Here is a 19311-nt window from a genome sequence, read left to right on the forward strand (position 1 = left end):
CAATGGTCGCTTCCTTCTGCCCAATTGAGACATAGGAACAAAAACATGGCTTTTAAGTCACTGGGCCTGGAGATGCATGGGGCTGAAGAGGACAAGCAAGTATGCATGGGGCTTCCCTACTGGGTCTGAGCCCTGCCATCAAACAAATCAATTCTGCCTTCAGAGAGCCCTCGGCTGCCTTGTGATTATGTTTGTGTAAAGTCTTGGGGTCTTTGATCAAAGAATGGCCTTTCAGGCCAGACTCTAATCCTCTCTGCCTTAAGGTGTTTAAATGTTTTTATTTTTTTTCTCTCTCTCTCTCTCTTTTCCTTTCTTTCTTTCTTCCTATTTTTTTTTTTAAGTTGATAACAGCTGGGATTTAAGTTTGCCACTGCCCAGCTTTTGTTTTGAAAGGCCTTCTATTATCCCTGGCTTCCCTTTTGGAGGCCAGGATGGATCATTGGGTAAACTCAAAAGGGAAAGAGGATATGGGCGGAAGTGGGCGGGGACTCTGAATTCATCTCCTGAGGAAGAATGTTTGATCAGTGGGAAGGATGGACCCTCTGGGCCTGACAGCAGGCACCTTTGGGAGGGCAGGGGGGGTGTGATTGGCACCTTTGAAGCCTCCTCTGGAGCTTGAGTCCAGTGGGTCAGGAGCTTCCTCTGTCTGTGGGTGGTGGTAGTAATAATGTCGCAGCTCAGAGGATTAATTGCAGACAAGCAGCAGGATTATGAGGGGGTCTCCAGGGCTCTAAAAGAACACTTGGAGGCAAGCCTCTGATCTGTCGGCCTTGGAGGAAATTAGTGGGAGCCAGCTTTTTTTTTTAAAGGCGTTTAGGATATTAAAGTGAATGTGAGAGGATATTGAAATAGGGAGATAGCTTAGAAGGGGTGCTGTTCCCCAAAGGCAGTGCCCCCCTCCTCTACTGGGAATGTCCAGTTTAACCCATTTATGCAGACTCCTTGGTTATAGAGAAGCAAAGGGATTGGCATATGCCATATGACACATTACAGAAGGTAGACTGGCTTCGTCCTGGGACCCGAGTTTGTGCAGGAGGCATGCTTCCTCTTCTAGGCCAGAGTTCAGAATGTCCTGACACTGCAGCTCCAGGTATAACTTTAAAACAAGTCAGGGCAGTACTGATGCCTTATCTACATTAGCTATCTATTGTATATTTTACTTCTTACCCTTCTGGTTCCAGTCGAGATGCTGCCAATAAATCCTGTGTTACCATTAAAGAGGCCATTCATCACGCGTCCTAATGCGATTAATCAAGATACACCACAGTCCCCTTAAAATGAGATCATTTTGATAAATCATGTATGACATGAAAAGACTTTATTCCTTTTAAGTGCAATTTAGACTGTAATTTTTTCCCTCATTCATGATTCATGGGAGAAACATGGATAAAATTCCCTCGCACAGTTACACCTTATCTACAGCCATAACTCAAAACTGCTTTTAGATGAAAATTCAGAGTCTTATTCACCAAAGCTGAATGCCAGCTCATTATTTTCTGGCATTCAGTAGTCCAAAAATAATGTCTGTACATTAAACAGCATTCTCTAAAAAAAGGAAGAAAGAAAAAGTTGGAACTGGCTAGGCACCAGGCCCATCAATTATACCCTGTCTTCTTTAATAAGGAAGATATATCAGATGTCCTCTTGGAGAATCTGTAAGATCTCAGCCTTCTCTGTCCCCATTTAGAATGATCTGGAAACAAAAATGGCAACGGCGGTAGCAGAAAAGGCAAGGTTTCAGCCGCCTCACAGGACTAGTCTCCTGTTATGGGTATGGGTCATACTTTCCCAGTGCTTTTGCTCCTTTCAGAAGCGACTCTCCCATTCTGTCATGTCTGAGTTCTGTTTCTGAGCTGCTGAATCTGCGATATAGCCACTACCCCACAGCTGTCACAATAATTTGGGGAACTATATTCATAAACCTCCAATAGAAAAATAATTTGAAAATGTGCCTTCTGGTGAGATCCATCAAGTTTAAGGTCACATTTTTGGTTAAAAGGCAGACACTGATGCCATTCATTAAGCTGAAAAACGGCTTGTTTCCCACTAACATTGAAATAAACTTTGGATGAATGTGTAGTCATGCCGAAGCGCGCTCACAGAGGAAGCCAAGGGAAAAGGCAGATCTGTTTAATTTGGACACGTGAAGTCAACAGACTTTCAGGCCTTGATTAAGACAGGGGCTCAAGCAGATTGGCTTAAAAAAAGGGAACAATTAGAAGCTCCTTGCTTTATAGTGAGACGATATTTGAAGGATCTGGGGTCTCAGAGTTATAGATCCTTTTGTGTACTTTCAACCCTGGTACCTACGAATAAGGACTTAACAGATATGTAGCTTCATCACCCTGCTGTTCTTGGGGATGTGTTTTGAGGCATGAAGCAACACACAATATTTGGATCAGGATTTGGCTAACTCAGGGGTACAACATATCATATACATATCCTATACAATGCCTTGTAACAGAGCAAACATGACAGCTTATTTGCAATGTCCTGTATGTAGTAATGGCTTCTGATCCTGAACTAGTCGGACACTCAAGCAAAGATGCTTGAGTGTGAGCCTTAGTCACTTTTTTAAAATTAAACATTGTTATTTTTTATTGTACCTAGTTCTGTGTCACATAGGCTGTTTCTGTGGAAGTGGATAATGCACTTTGAGCACAACCACAGGCCCACTTGTTACCTCCTTTCTCACATCGTTCCTGCCCTTGGTCTGTTCCACTGGTGAGTTTCTCTTGTACTTGCATACCATCTGTACATATATGATTATATGTATATATACAAACCCTGCGATTCACAAAGGAGGGAAAACACGCCATATTTGTCTTTCTGAGACTGACTTAATTCACTTAATGTCACTATTTCAGTTGCATCCCTTCCCCTGTTAATGATGTAATTTCATTCTTTTTTTTTTCCAATGGCTTGAGAAGTTCCGTTGTGCAGATACTCCATGTTCTCGTTCGCTATTCCTCTGCTATTGGACAGCCAGGTTGTTCCCATAACTTAGCTACTGTGAGTAATGCCACAGCAAGCACTGATGTGTAAGCATCTACATATAAGCTTTTGATTCTTAAAATAATTATATTTATTGATGCATGTGGCTGTATATATGTGTATGGTTATGTATGGGTCTGAACATGAACCTTGCTGTGTACACCAGGGCCAGAGAACAACTTGTAGCAGTCAGTTCTCTCCTTCCACCATGTGGCTCCCTGGGAGTATTGAACTGGGGTTGTCAGGCTCAGCAGCTATTTACCCCCTGAGCTGAGTCACTAACACCCACAGTGATAATAAGTCTTTTCACACAGAACTCGCTCTGTAGCTTTGGACTTTTAACAACCCCCTTCCGTCAGTTTACCGAAGTTGGGTTTATAAGCACTATACTAGGCCACATGCACATTTAAATGGAACCTTTAAGCTTTTCCCTCTTCATATAAAGATTGGATTAGCAATAGTAGGTCAGACTGGCAAGGCGGCTCAGTGGTGGAGAGCACTTGCTACTCTTGTAAAGGTTCTTGCTCCATTTCCAGAACCTCTGTCCCGTAGCCTACAGCCACCCGTAATTTCATCTTTGAGAAATTCAGAGCCCCCTCTTTTTCCCTCCGTGTGCACAGACATGCACACACACACACACACACACACACACACACACTCACACACACACACACACACACTCACACACACACACACACACACACACACTCACACACACACACACACACAAGAGAGAGAGAGAGAGAGAGAGAGAGAGAGAGAGAGAGAGAGAGAGAGAGAAAGAGGGGAAGGAATCTTTAAAAATAGACTAACAGGCCATTAAGATTGCCTTTATCTGTTTAGATTTCTGTTTCATATTGAAAACTTTCTGCAATATTTTTGAAATATTTGAATGTATCTCATTTAAAAAGCTTCCTAGAGGCTCCAGAGATGGGTCAGGGATTAAGAGCACTTATTGCTCCTGCAGAAGACCTGGGTTCAGTTACCAGCACCTACCTGGCTGCTGACAAGCACGAGTAACTCCAGTTCCGTGGGATCCAATGCCCTCTCCTGGACTCCATAGGCCTCTACTCATACATGGTGCACATAAACTCATAGAGGCTCACATATGCATATACAAATAAATAAAAACATAAGTATTTAAAAATAAATTCGTTAAAAAGTTTCTAGCCATAATAACTTTAATTAAGCCGCAAAGAATGGAGTCTGAAATATAAATATCTTTAAACCTCACAAAACTGATAATAATTTTTTTCTCCTCTAATACCCTGTTCATTTCATTCTAATTTACTACTACAGTTATATTTTGCAAAAGAACTTTGACTACAACACACAATTATTTCTTTCACACAAGGTTCAGCAGGTTGCCTCATTAAGCTTGCAGAGAATTGGGCCCCTTGTGATCCCCAGAAATATTCTTGTATTGATCCCTCATTAAAATGGGCCTTCTAAATGGTCTGAGTTTATCAATAGACAGAAAAAGCTGAGCGGAATGCGTGGGGCAAGAGGACCTGGTCCTGAAGCTTCAAGCTGAGCCAGCTGTGGCCTGTCCTCAGGACTGGTCTGCCACCTGTTGGCTTTGCTCAAGCATAGCAGGGCATTGCTGTCAATCACAGAGGTCCATAACCCTCTGTGACCTCTGCCCCAGTTCATCACTCCCAAGAGAAAAGGAGAGGCCTTTGAGAGTTCCAGCCACCTGACTTCCCCCATCATTCATTGCCTTGGCCACATGTTCCTTCTGTGATGCTGAAAATATATGGCCAAGCCCATTAAGGACAGCACAAGTCCTTCCCTTCTTCTGGATTATTTCAGTTTCCTGTCATAAGGAAACCCAAGAAGATGTGTCCTCAGCGGATTGCATGTGACAGCGTCTGCTTCTATCTCAGGAATCTGAGGCATGATGGATAAACTGTCAACTTTGAAGGATGATGTTTTCTCCATATTTCCATTATGAACCAGGCTGTCATCTCCTAATAAATTTTGTGCATTGGTATCAATTTATTTTTACAAGCAGAGGGCCTGATGTATTTGGGAAAGGCTCTGACAGCAGATCTGGCCCAGCTTGACAGGACTGCTTCACCTCGTTTTGGAAAACTACTTTGGTTCCAAGGACAGAACTTGACCCTCAGCCCTTGAGAAGAAGGAGGGGGAAATAAAAATAAAAACCTCAGTGAGAGGAAGAGAGACACATGAGGCAAGTTCCTCCTTTTAAGCCAAAATAAATCAAGCCTGTAGGACTACCATGACATAATATTATTTCTACGACAGCCCTACAAAACCAGATGGGAAATGCCATTGGCGGTGATTTGCTGGAGATGGCTAGTCCCTTGCAGTTACACAGTGTGTCTGTGAACTGATTTTGGTTATCATTTAGGCCTCAGAGTTCAGTAAGCGAGAGGTACGGTGCATGAAAGTACATTTATTGAGTAGACATTTACACAAGCTGCAGGTGGATGCTGGGAACGGTGAGAAGGGCTGCCATGTTTGTCTCTTAGAAAGCTTAGAGTCTGGTAAAAGTCTTAGAAAGCTTAGAGTTCATCCCCAGCTTTGTAAGGGGATGATGTTAGAAGAACACAGAGAAACCACAGTTAGTATGTCTTAAGAGGTAGTCAAGCTCAGTGCCTCCTTCTCTGGTACTAACTGACGAGGGGTCAGCATTCACTGTGCTCCCAGCAGAGGCCAGTGGAGGAAAAACTGCCCGGGTTCCTGCCTCAGCCCCCAGCGCTCATGCTAACTCAAGAACCTGAAGGAGGTCTTGGGCCAATTTCTAAATTTGGTTGGTTTGCAGCTTCCTCTTCTATAAAACCAAACTGGGAGTTGTAACTGTAGGGTGCTGCTGGAGATTGAACGACTTAAATAAATACTTAGAAAGTGCTAAACACAGTTAGAGGCACAAAGTAGCCTGAAATGTTTACTGTATCTTGGCCTCCTCCTCCTCCTCCTCGTCCTCCTTCTCCTTCTCCTCTTTCCTTCTACTGCTTATAACTATTGTTACCATTTTATTTTATGCTCAAAATAGTATGGCCTAAAGAATTTAAGTAAAAGAAAAGTAAAATCACACAGCCAAATATATCCTATCTCTAAATCTTAAAAACACTGAATAGAGAAAATGAGAAAGACAATATACAAATTTTGGAACCATCAAGGGTAGAATCCTTGAAGTTTAATTAGCTTATTATTGTTGTGTGTATTCCTGAGCCAGAAAATATCCCCTCTCCTTCACAACTTCAAACATATTCCCTATGTTACTGGTTAAAAGACTTTACATATATTTGTGTTCTCGTGTGTGTGTGTGTGTGTGTGTGTGTGTGTGTGTGTGTGTGTGTGTGTGTGTTGGAGTAAATGTTTGGCAACAAGGCCTCTGTATAAAATGTATGAATATGTCAGACATATTCACAAATTATTACATATTAATTTACTTTATAGATATATAGAACACAGTTGGTAGAAGTTAAGCATATGATGTTCTCCCAAAAATTCATACAGCTGCTTGATTCTCTCAGACACTTAGAATGATTTGGGCTAAACCCTGGTATCTGCTGCCTGTATCTGGGGTTGTAATTGATAACAAGAGTACCTCTGACAGGAGTGCAGGCTGCTGTTTGTCCTTTATCTTAATGAGCACATCACAACTTTAGTCATTCATCAATGCCAGCAGCTACTTTACCCAGATGGAAATGGCTTTTGGATATCAGATGGCTATTTCTTCAGATTTTTGTATTATTCATAGTTAATGGATATAGATACAGAACCCTATTGTGTTTAATCTGCATCATTAATTTTTCCTCCATTACCTTCTTAAAGTTAGCAAAACAGCAGGTCTATATGTCAAACCCTAATCTGCACCATTTGGAAATTCTACCATCAAGACTCACACTGAGACACTAAAGTGATGTCACTGGAGAACTGGGAACAGGTGGACTATCTGGTAGCTGCATCAGACTCAAATAACCTCAAAAGCATAAATAACAGTGAACTTTGGTGATACGATTAGGAAGCGATGGATTTTTCCGTGCTCCTTTTAGATTAAGTTGTAGGTAAACACCACTTAAGTTTCGATGTCTGGTTCACAGCAGCCCCAAAACCTTTACAGAGACTTGCTATTGGCTTTGGTGAGTTGGTGAAGTATTATTCCAACAAAACACTTTATATGATCCTCAAAGCCAAAACAGGTCTGAAGGACTCATATGCCTCCATAGCACTGTCAATCATTTTCTTATTAGATGACAGTTATTTTTTATATATCTCTATGTAAAACCTGTTGCATCTTTGCATGGATTGAACTTCACCACAAATATATAACAACATGTTTTCCTACATATACTAAGCAAATCCAGGAGGGATGTCTTCACAGGTACTTTTAAATATCAAATTCACAGTACAGTGCTACCACCCCTCCCTGGAAATCAAAAGGTATTGCTCAAACTTCCAAATTCTTCACATACTGCCTCTCTTTGACCAATTATCTGCCCCCTTGTTATTCCCAGTAGTCTTATCTATTAGATATTTCTAACAAAGCCTGCACATCCCATGATTATACTCCAAGCTGCAGAGAGATAGATGGAAGGAAGTCTATATAATGGCATGTGACTACTCCTCAGGAAATATGGCTGCACACACCACAGGACAGTTCCCTTCTGATTGTATTCTAGTGTGTGTGTATTAAATAAACAAGAGATGTACCAAGAACCAGTAAGCGGCAGTACTAACTCCTACTACATCATACTTCTTCAGGTAGGTTATGATTATTTCTTAATAGGAAGTTCTTCTTTTACCACAACTCCTCATCCTATTAATGTATCCCTCCTTACTGATAACCCTTCCTCCATGCTTTGAGGAGTCACCTTCGTAGGTGCTATAAGGCATTCATTGTTAATTTAGGACCTGGCTTCCACAGACGTGAGTTCCATGGTTCTGCACATGAGACTGTAGCAAAGGGCCAATGAGCAGCGATGGAGGAGTGGAATGGTGTATTAGCCTGTGGCTGGGGCTCGTGCACTCTGAGGGTTCCTTTGCAGAGAGGCTGTAGGTGCTGGGGAGCAGCTTAGCTCAGGGGTAAGACCAACTTTTTCTCTCTCTCTCTCTCCTCCTTTTCCTCCTCCTCCTCCTCCTCCTGGAAGGTTTTACATAAGAGCCACATAGCCTCGGATGGGCTCCCTATTTTATTTGTCTCAGTTTTCAAATTTTACAAAAAAGGTTAATAACAGCATACAACATGTCAGAAAGCCAAATGCTTAAAAAAAACTCTTATTTGCTCCTGCTCATATGTCACACTTTGTCCCTCCGTTTTGCTGTCTGAATCCCACTTCCTCCTTGATTCCTAATGTGCTTCCTCCTCTGTTAAAATGTTTGCCCGGTGTCACTTCCTGAGGACCCTGTTATACCACTACTGGGCATATATCCAGAGGATTCTTCAGCATGCAATAAGGACACATGCTCCACTATGTTCATAGCAGCCCTATTTGTAATAGCCAGAAGCTGGAAAGAACCTAGATGTCCTTCAACGGAGGAATGGATACAAAAAAAATGTGGTATATTTATACAATGGAGTACTATTCAGCCATTAGAAACAATGAATTCATGAAATTCTTAGACAAATGGATGGAGCTGGAGAACATCATACTAAGTGAGGTAACCCAGTCTCAAAAGATCAATCATGGTATGCACTCACTGATAAGTGGATATTAGCCTAGAAACTTTGAATACCCAGGACATAATCCACAAATTAAATGATGTCCAAAAAGAATGGAGGAGTGGGCCCTGGTTCTGGAAAGACTCAGTGCAAGAGTATAGGGGAATTCCAGAACAGGGAAGTGGGAAGGGGTAGATGGAAGAATAGGGGGACGGAAGAGGGCTTATGGGACTTGCGGGGAGTGGGGACCCAGAAAAGGGGAAATCATTTGCAATGTAAATAAAAATAAATAAATAAATAAATAAATAAATAAATAAATAAATAAATAAATAAATAAATGTATGTTTGCCCAGCAAGCATGGGGAGATGAGTTTGATCCTTAGAATCCATATTTAAAGAAGCCCAGACACAATGTCACACAGTTGAAATTCTATTTATTACTGGGAGGACAGAGGTAGACAGATCCATCAGGCTTCCCAGCCAGCCAAATAAACCCACAAGGTGAATTCTGAGCCAGCGAACAGTAGTCTTCTTTCCTAAGAAAACATCTGGATGGTATCTGAGGAAACTGGGAGGTTGATTTTTCTGGCTTCTACACATAGAATATATTTGTCTCCTTTGTACATAATTTTTTCTTTGGTTCATCATATAAATCTGCTAGTTTTTGTTATCTAATATTTATATTTTTTCCATTTTTTTATTCCTGTGCATAAACATCTGCTAAGCATGTGTTGGAAGCTACTGCTCTGGATGAGTTCTTCCTACTTCTCACTCTGTGAGTTGATTAAGAAGCAGCCCACCAAACCCAGAGCCACATAATTTCTTTCCTTTCTTTCTTTCCTGGATCTTGTCTTCACTCCCTCCCTCCCTATAAGTATCTGTGAACTGCTGTTCCCAACCAGATGCCCTCTGGGGTTAAGGCAGAAGTAGGCCCCCATAGATCAGATAAAAGCAAATGGAATGCTTCAGGCTGTTGGCTTCAAAGGGATTTCTTTCCCCAGAGAAGCCTTTGACACAGTCCCTCTTCTACCTCCTTTCTGCTCACTTCTGACCAGAATCACTCTCCTTACCTTCTCTCAGCTAAGTGCCCAGTTTGTCAGACCCTTAATTCCACCTTGGTCTCTCAGCTGGGGATTAAATCTCACCCCTATTTAATTGTTTTCTCCCTCCCCTTTTCTTGACCTCCAACTTTGGTAGTACATCATCATTCCTGATCTCAAATCTGTCTGTGATTCCAATCCCATTCCTCCATCATTGATGCCGAAAGTCTTTCTTCATGTGAGGACGCACAGGGGTGTCACTGGTAAACAAGGCTCAGCCCTGAGGATGGTTCTTCTTTCTGTGACTTTGATCTGTATCCTCCCCTCCGAAGCAGGTTGGCTCACCTGTGTGGGCTGATCTACAATGACAACAGACAGTCTGATCTTTGACTTAAAGGGTGGCAGTTAGTGAGCCTTGCCTTTCTCTCCTGGTAATAAGCTGAGTACAGGGTCTAAGAGTATTGTTCATTTCAGAAAGTTAATATAGCTGCTTTTGAAGACTCACCCTTAGAGTGAGTTAGAAACATATACAGACACGATTACTGTTACCTGTGCGCAGATGTCAAGCTAGAGTATTTGTGACGGTCCTGTTAGAAGCTGATGACTCTTCATGACCAGTATATCTTGCTATAATTTTTTTTAATATGCCGGGAATGTAACTGATTTCCCCATTCTATTCTTCTTGATATCCTCAGGGCAGACCTGGCCTCTAGGAGATGATTACTAAATATTTGATAACTAAACAAGCAGAGCTTTTTCTTTTGAGAAGAAAACTAAACGTTTTTTAGAGGAGTCAGCTTTCTGCCGTGGTTTCAGGGGATGAATTGTGATGAGAAGCGAAGATTACTTCAACTTGAAAGAGGCTGACAAATTCCCCAGCCCCGGGATCACTTTATGTGGCTTATGATTTAGGGGTGAGTGGGCATGCCAAAGAGCTCCACTGGAGCTGAGTGATGGGGGGTGAGTTGTGGAGCTGTGGTCTTCTGTGGTATTTTGTGAAAAATAGTCAGAGATTTATGGCTATTAAACAACTTTGTATCTGCCCCCTCCTGGTTCTCAAGCCTGCAAAATCTCTGCTCCTGCACTCTGCGTCCTGTTCCCTGTGTGCACCGCGATGCCCACCGTGAGCTGCAGCTGTCTCTGCACATGCTCACTTGGGAAGGGCCTCAGGCGTCGCACATTTGCCCAAACACACTCATTTTTAGTGATCACCGGAGAGATTCTCACTCTGTACCTTTCTCGGAGAATATGCTGGATTTTCACTGAATCTTTTCCAGCAAGGTTCTGAAAACTCTAGCCTTCTTCCTGTATAAACCAATGGTATGACTTCTCTGTGGTATGGTTAAGGGGAATTTATTATTATTATTATTATAGATATGAGAGAGAATAATCAGAGGTATCTGGAAGAGTCCAGAGCAGAGAGAGAAAAGTAGTTGACTGTGCATGGCCAAGGGGCTGGACTTGACCTAGTTAGGAGAAGGAGCAGAGAGGGAGAGAGTGGTGGAGGAGGTAGGAGAGAGAGTGGGAAGAGAGAGAGAAAGACAGAAAGAGAGAAAGACAGAGAAAGAGAGGAAGTGTGAAAACAAACCAGTGAATAGCCAAAATAGCAGTTATAAGAGAGTGAGCAGCTGCAGAGAGGGAGGCCCAGGAGCTGGATCTGTTGAAGGTAGGGGAGGAGCTGAGAATAGCTGAGATGCTGAAGATGCTAGCGTGGATTCTGAAATGTGTAGCAAGCACTCGCCATCCCCGGGGGCCTGGGGACCAGCATGTACTTTGGTATGCTAAGAGGCACCACAGCCATTTGTCCCTTTTGACCAGTAAGGGAAACCTGTTCCTGAGCAAAGCCAGTGGCTTTTATTTAACTGACAGAATTTGAGGGTGGAGTTGCCTTTGGACCTGACAGCCCCTGCGTGATGGAAATTGCCTTCTGAAGTGTTTTGATGGCTGATAACCACTACTGATGTGGTGTTAGCAAACCTGGTGTGGTAGTGCAAGCCTTTAATCCCAGCACTCAAGAGGCAGAACTCTGTGAGTTTGAGACCAGTCTCAACAAACTCAACAAATTGAGTTCTAGGACAGCCAGGACAGCTACACAGAGAATGCTGTTTCAATAAATAATGAATAAATAAATAAAGAAATACAAAGATAGTTAGCAACTCTCCAATATTGAATGGGAGAATAAACAAGAGACCCCCCCCTGCATTAGCAGATCTTCAGCAAGCCTCATACAAGGTTGGATAGAATACTTCAAGCCTTGGAATCTGGGATACATTTTCACTATTATTTTATATTTTTTGTCAGTTCTGTGGGTCATATGCAATGGCTTTATAAGAAATATAAATAAGATATTTTATCACAAAAATACAAACAGATAACATTAGAATCCATTATATAAGTAATAGAAAATTACTTGGAGTTGAATCAACAGAAAATTGTCTGGACTAGAAATAACTTAAAAAAAATCTTTGTATTGTTAACTTTCATGTTTAATTTTTTAAAAAAATTTCAAAAGTGGGAAAAAAGTTTAAACATTAAGGCTACAGATAGCAGCCATTAAAACTTTTTCTTCCTAAGAGTTTAATATGTCTATGTCAAACCTATTCTTTGATCAATAGAAATAACTACCACACTTACTTTATTAGCTCCAGTCAAATTACTGTGTCCCTTGACAGAATCAAAGAATTTTAATAAGTTTCATATAAATGTATATATATATTCTTTAATGCTTGGAATTTATTTTTATTTTTGTACATATAGGACATCAAAAAGGCACAAACACATACTATATATATATATATATATATATATATATATATATATGGGAAACCACATGACACTTCTATGGCACTTACATTTTCACTCTGTAGACATGTTCAGGCCTATCTGAACTGAGATATTTAAGTATTTAAGTCAGGGAGATATCACACTTAAATGCTAAGTATCACTGTTTCACATAAATATATACTATTGTATTGATTATTGACTCTCCTCCTTGACTCATTTAAATTGTTGCAACTAATTTTGTTAGAAATACTGCATCAAAAAAGTATCATGTCTCGACATGCAGACTTGCATGTGAAGTTTTCTCTAGCTTATTAATTTTATATTTGTGTGTGTGTGTGTGTGTGTATGTATGTATGTGCGAGTGTGTGTACAGCAGGTGGGGAAACATTCACATGTGGAGGGAAGAGGGCCACCTAGAGGGTCATCCTCAGGAACACCATCTACCATTCCCAGTCACTTGAACCAGCAACACGTTCCCTCTGGCAGAGATAAGAGAATAACCTTTCATATCCCTTCTTGTTCTCCAGTATTTGATATTAGGGATTAAGTCTGCTGATACAATAGCCGGCAGAATCATATCCTGCTTTCACTCTCATGGCCTTCGAGCAAATTTGATCAAATTCTCTCAATTATTGACTATTCGGGTCTCCTCTGAAACCCCTGGTATTTCCTTTGTCTTCTATTCTGCATTTTTGTTGACTATAGAACATTTTTTATATATCCTGAATACTGGTATTTTGTTGGAGACATGAAAAATATCCCCTAACAGGAGATAAAAGCAAAGCATGAAGCTACAGATCTCTGCCATCGGCACTTAGGAAAACTGGCAAGGAATCAAAGGTTCCAGAGTCTTCATGGTCCTGAAGACTCAGACTTGCCCAGGTTTCCTTGTTCTTACCTTAGGCATTTCTTCTTAATACACACAAAAGAAAACATTATGGAAATGCCTTCTGCTTCTGCTTCTATTATCTGATACTCATGCTGCTCTGCGTGCGTTGCCTCAAGTCCAAGGTAAGTTCTATATCCTTTGTCAGGTCATGTGCAAAGTGAAGAAATGTTCTTGTTTGTGTCTTCCATATGCTAACCTGGCTTTTATGGGTTGCGTTTCTGAGGATAAGATGTGAAGAACACATGTGGGGACCTCACTGAAAAAGGCCCAGGGCTTTTCATTTAGATAAAAGCCAAGCTGAAATGTGGGTAGTTAGAATCTCAGTATCTAGAGTCCCCTAAAACATTGACCTGTACAAATCCCTCCAAAAAGCATACTTTGAAACATTATTATTTTCCTGGATTCTTCTCTATATAAATTGAGTTTATATTGTAAAATTGGTGGTGAGCAGAAAAGTAATTAAGTTCTGGGCATTGAATGACAGCTACAAAACTCCATGACACTTTTGTCCTCTATACAATGAGAAACAAGACTAAAGAATCTCTCTTCCTCTTGGCTGCAGACTCCCAGTGTCTTGTACAGTCAGGGTGTGTTTGATGAAGGTTAGCATGCTCTCCAGTAGTTCTTAGGAAAAGTTATTCATCAATAGCCCAAATCCAAGTTTAAAAATGCTGAGAAATTCCATAACACAATCACAGTGACCGGAGACTCCTGTCGGACTGCAGGAGGAAGAGTACCAGAAGCTCCCCATCCCATCATCTGTCCTTCAGCAAACACAGAATGGCCTTCATGTTTGCAACACTGTTTCCATGTTTTCAAGTATCATATAGGTCACAGCAAACCTCATAGGCCTGGTAGAGAGACAACTAGCAGCTGCAGGGTTTGGATATTAATTCAGTTTCTGTCTCCCCCTCATTATCTGCAGCATGGTAAATGTTCAGGGGACTGGGGTATAGTAAGCCTTTTAAACACCTGTCCCTCTGTGGCTGGACTTTTACCTGGCCACCTCCAATATACACAGACCAAGCTTTAAACATGCTATATGTTCATTATGTTTGCCTTTTAGCTGGAGTGGACGAGTGCTCCTGCAAATCTGATTCCACCAAGGGACAGAGCTTCTAATTTTGCTCTGTTCAGACCTCTCCGTGTAAGTCTGCCCTGAAAGCTGCTTAGCCAAACACCTCAAATGTCAGAAATGAAGTTTAAAGGGTTTCCGTGGCAAGTAGGTCTAATCTTCTACTTAGTTCTGATTCCCGTAGTGTAGTAATCTCTTTGGAGAGAAGGCTTGCTTGTAGCAGGGTAAACATACCCCATAGGATGGATTTCTTCTTCTGGAAAGGAAAAGGAAGCATTAATGAAATTTACTTTTTCCTGGATCTTTTAGAAAGGTTGAAAGGTTTTTCTCTTCTAGCAGATGTTATTTTTTGAAAAAAATTTTATATATATATATATATATATATATATATCATTTGATTTATAAATCCCAGTTAAGTATAATGGTGGTGCTTCATGTCAAAGCACCCAAGCTCTTTAGGTGACATATTGGTCATTATTTACTATTCCATATGAGCATGTCGTGTCCTGATTTCTTCCTGCATCAGCCTGCAAAGATACAAAGATTAGTAAAGGGTTAACACCACATACACAAGCTGCCTTTTACATAATAATTATCTGCATTGTTCATTCAAAGAGCTGTTGATGAACAAGTAAAAATAAAAATAAAAACAAACCCACCATCCTATATATGATTTTCTTTGGGGACTTTGAAAGACGGCTTTGGTTGGCTGGGTTTGTATGTATGTACATATGTTGGGGGGTTGTCTTTTGTTTTTTTGTTGTTGTTTTTGTTTCTTTAAATCGATGAGAACACTAATTTTCTTTATAAAGCATGTGTGAAGGGATACTTAGAGGAGCATGGGGTAACGCCACCACAACGGCTACATCAGTGCCTGCTGCATTCTATCAAGGAGGTCACACTCACCAATGCTATATCATGGAGTCCCACTTCCAGTTAGCCTTTCAGCTGATGATGTCCCATTGATACTCATCACACATACTGAACATCCATAATCTAAATATCTAAAATCCAACACACTACAAACCCAAACCTTGTGATCACTAACCTGAAACCACAAGTAGATGCTACTCTGGCCCCACAGAACAAGATGCAGAAGCATAAACTAGACCATATGGCATGCCTAAAGGCTCTGCTTCTGTAGGATATACAGAAAAACAATGAATGTCATGTGCAGATTTGGGTCTCATCCTCCGTGTACCTCCTTTTGTATCTGCACATATTCCAAACCAGTTACTATGACATATTCTGATCATTGACATTTCAAATACAGAGCACTGAATTTGTATTCCCAACTCAAACTCCAGAGGGGTTTCTCTAGAGTTGTTGTTAAACTTAGCCGACTGCCCAGATACAGATACAGATACAGATACACTTACTTCTGTCTCTGGACCATTAGGTCAACATAAGCCGGTCCTGATATTCTCCCATCTTCACTGACTCATCCACAGTTGTTGCCATAGGGATCTGTTTAAAGCCAGCATTCACTTTGCCTAAGTTTCTGGGAGCATGCTCATAACAGACTTAGTCTATAGTACTTCCTGCCTCTAGTCACCCTTCTTTTTTTCAGCTCCTTTCAGTTCCACATAGCAATATCATCATCATCATCATCATCAACAACAACAACAACAATCATCCCAGACATACCAAGGCAACAAAGTACACCCTGCTATACTCACTAGAATTCTGTCTCATCAGGTAAAGGAAGGCCCAGGGTACCCCATTCTCTTCAAACTCAGATCCCCAAGGAGATGTATTTAGTAAACAAGGACTCTTGGCCTTTGGTGTTTTCCCATGGTGACATTTTGCTTTTCCCTCCGTATAGGCTTCCAGTGAAGAGGAGGAGGTTGCTTCTTCTGAGGACCACCCCCAGTACACACCCTTGCCTTCTGGATCCAGAGAGCTCACCAGTCACAGAGGTAGGAACTCAGCTTTCTGTTGTTCTCAGTGAATGTAGTCTGGGTACCTGGATATGCAGAACTGGCAGGCTCTGTGGTCCTTTCCGTATCTGACCTGAGACAAAGAGCTGAGTGCTTCTTATGCTCTTGATAGGAAATCTGTACGGTTAAACCCAAAGATTTTAACTTGTATGAGCAGGGGAGACATATAAAACCATGATATAATTTGGTGACCCCCCTCCCTTTTAAACAGAAAGATCATAGTATTTAACAATTACTTAGAAGGCCATTCCATGCAATAATAGTAATGGACATACATTGGGAAACTCAGTAGTATTTGTTAAATAGCAACATATGGAAATATGAGTTGAAATGTATAATTTCAAAGAGCATAAACTCCATATTACAGCTCAAAGAAACTTCAGTTTGCTTGGAAAGTTCAGAAAGAACCTTGATTTCTGCTGATCTCTGGTCCTGAAAACATATCTTGGTTTATTTAGTTTTTCTAGTACTGAAATCCTGTTGCCATCTCTGACATCTTATGTTTCAAAAGCAAGCAGAATACTGATGTAGAATGTTGTTTGCAAAAGTCTTGTCCCTTAACCAGCTTCTGGGGCCAAGGAACATGTCACTGGCTGAGTTGGAAGTGCTAGGGGCAAAAGGAGGCCACATGGTTTGACCTGTTTACCATTCTATCCTCCTGTGACCAGAGCTCTGCTTCTTAACTGTGAATCTGTCTTTCAAGTTTAATGAAGGACAGGCTTAGAAGAGGGACATTGTGTACTTTAAACATTACTTGCTCCAGTATGAAATTCCACTGAATGATTACTAACTCACTTGGTCATCTTTGTACTGCTGCGTGGATGGAAGAAAAGGCTATGGAGAGGCTTCAAAAGTGCCAGCAACTTATGGACTGTATGAATAGGACATTAATAGTCTGCCAGAAGTGATAAAGGGAGTTGTGTAGAGCTTCCGAAACCTGTGACTTGGACCTGGCTTGTGTGGCCAACATGTGAGCATCAGTGAAGTTCTTTTCTACATAAATTTTGAACAAATGATAGGACGGTTGTGATTTCCTTCATCAAGTATCAGCTTTGTGTAACTCAATTTATCTCAGTCAGGTGGACTAGGTTCCAGGACACTGCTGTCCCAGGGGAATGATCCAGTCTCTATTATAGATTCTCTCTTGAAGGTCTTCAATACTTCTCTTGGGACTGTTGGGTGGGGGTACCAGGAGAAAGAGTCACAGAGTTAACAGTACTACAGGGAACAATGCAAACATTTTAAAATTAGCTTCATGTTTTTCGCTTGTGTATTGTTTACTGGCACCAAAGTAAGGATATTTGCCCTCTCTTGCCTGTTGAGTAGTTTTCCTGGAGACTGGAGTCTCTGAGATCCCATGCCTGCTTACAAAGACTTTATCTGCAAATGACACTGAGATTTCACAATGGGAGAATTGGATGAGATGACTGGTGTGCATGAGGTATAAGTCAGAGATAATGTTAATTTAATAGGAAAATGTAAGCCTTGGGGGAATAAAGAGGGATGTGTGCTTTATTTGTGTGTATGTGTTTGTATGCTTGCCTGTGTGTATACATGCCTGTGCTTACCCCTCTCTCTCTTTTGATATGATGTTGGGGACCAAGCCCAGATATCATGTATAGACAAGTTATTATATCTTTAAGCTTTGTTTTCAGTCCAAGTTTTAGGGGTGGTTTTAGTAATATTTGTAATGTGCAAAAATTACTAAGGCAGAATGTAAATCAATACTCCTGGATGACATCACAGCCTAAAAAATAGGAAAAGTATAAAATGCTATTTAAAGGGATATAGCAATTGATACATCAATTTTACTGAGAAACAGCTTCATTCATTTAATGCAATTATTAACTGGTCCTCTGAACATCTGGTATCATAAGCTGGGTGTTGAAAATAGAGTCTGCATCATGTAACAGTATTCTATGGGTGCTTGGTCACAAGGAGACAAAGAAGCCCCTGAAGGCTGGCAGTGGTTTTAGTATGCAACTAAGGAGAAGATACAGTCACTATACTTCCTGTTGACCTGAATTGTATACCACCAGATGAAGAAAAGATTGCTGTCTTGGTACCCAAAATAAAACTACTAAATATCATGCTATGCTTTTACATTTAAGGTTATTATTCTAAAATTCTGATCATGTAAATCATCAAAGCACTTAAGTAGTAGTTATTAATTCCTTCATGGAAATGAATTGTGAATACCTATGCTGAGGGAGTTTTTTCACAGCATGGAGGCAGACTGCCCGACTCCTGTCAGAATCCTTGTCCAATGCCCCTTCTACAGAACCTTCCACAGAGATGGAATTTCTATTCAGAAACAATTGTTGATCCACCCAGTTCCCAATCTATTTTCCTTCCACATCAACAACTACAAAAACTGTTGGGTAGGCGTTTGTGTTCATGTGCAAATTGCTGTTTCCCTCTGCCCATTCTCTTTTCATTTGTCCTTTTCTGTAACTTCCAATGTCGAATTTGATGGGCCCAGGACCTGCATCTCAAAAATGGTCGTAAAACATGAAGAAATACTGAGCCTAGATTGATGGTCCGGAGGTGGGGGGGGGGGAACTGTATTTTTTCTGTTTGAAACTTACATATACGCCATCTATCATATGTATAGTCATTTGAAACTTTGTATTTTGAGCTGTATGGAGTTTTCTTTCTCTTGGGAACACTTAGCATATTTCTTTGCAGCTCCCAATGTAATTGTCCATCTTCTACTTTGTGTGACAGCTGTCCTGTGTGTATGTATTAAATTCATAAATGCAAGCCTTAGAGAGGCAAGGCTGACTCTCTTCCCCATTTCCTAGCTCTTCTGTTCTTCACTTATCAGGTTAAATATCTAAAACATCTCTAGGAGGAAAAGTCGTTCTCTAATTCTATTGGCTGCATTCATGTTTGGTTAGTTTTCCCTAGACGCCAGCTTTTGAGGAGTAGAGAATACTGTCCCTGCTTTCTTGTAT

At 40.9% G+C, this 19311-nt stretch overlaps 1 protein-coding gene across 1 annotated transcript in view; it reads left to right on the forward strand.

The window, feature by feature from the left end:
- Positions 1-19311, forward strand: part of Lrmda (leucine rich melanocyte differentiation associated) — a 1035040-nt gene that overhangs the window by 805377 nt on the left and 210352 nt on the right. Inside the window, exon 6 of the mRNA XM_052189879.1 lies at positions 16240-16333. Coding sequence (XP_052045839.1) covers positions 16240-16333 — 94 coding nt within the window. The remainder of the gene's footprint in view (positions 1-16239; positions 16334-19311) is intronic.

This window comes from Apodemus sylvaticus, chromosome 8, assembly GCF_947179515.1.
Source record: "Apodemus sylvaticus chromosome 8, mApoSyl1.1, whole genome shotgun sequence".
NCBI classification, from domain to species: domain Eukaryota; kingdom Metazoa; phylum Chordata; class Mammalia; order Rodentia; family Muridae; genus Apodemus; species Apodemus sylvaticus.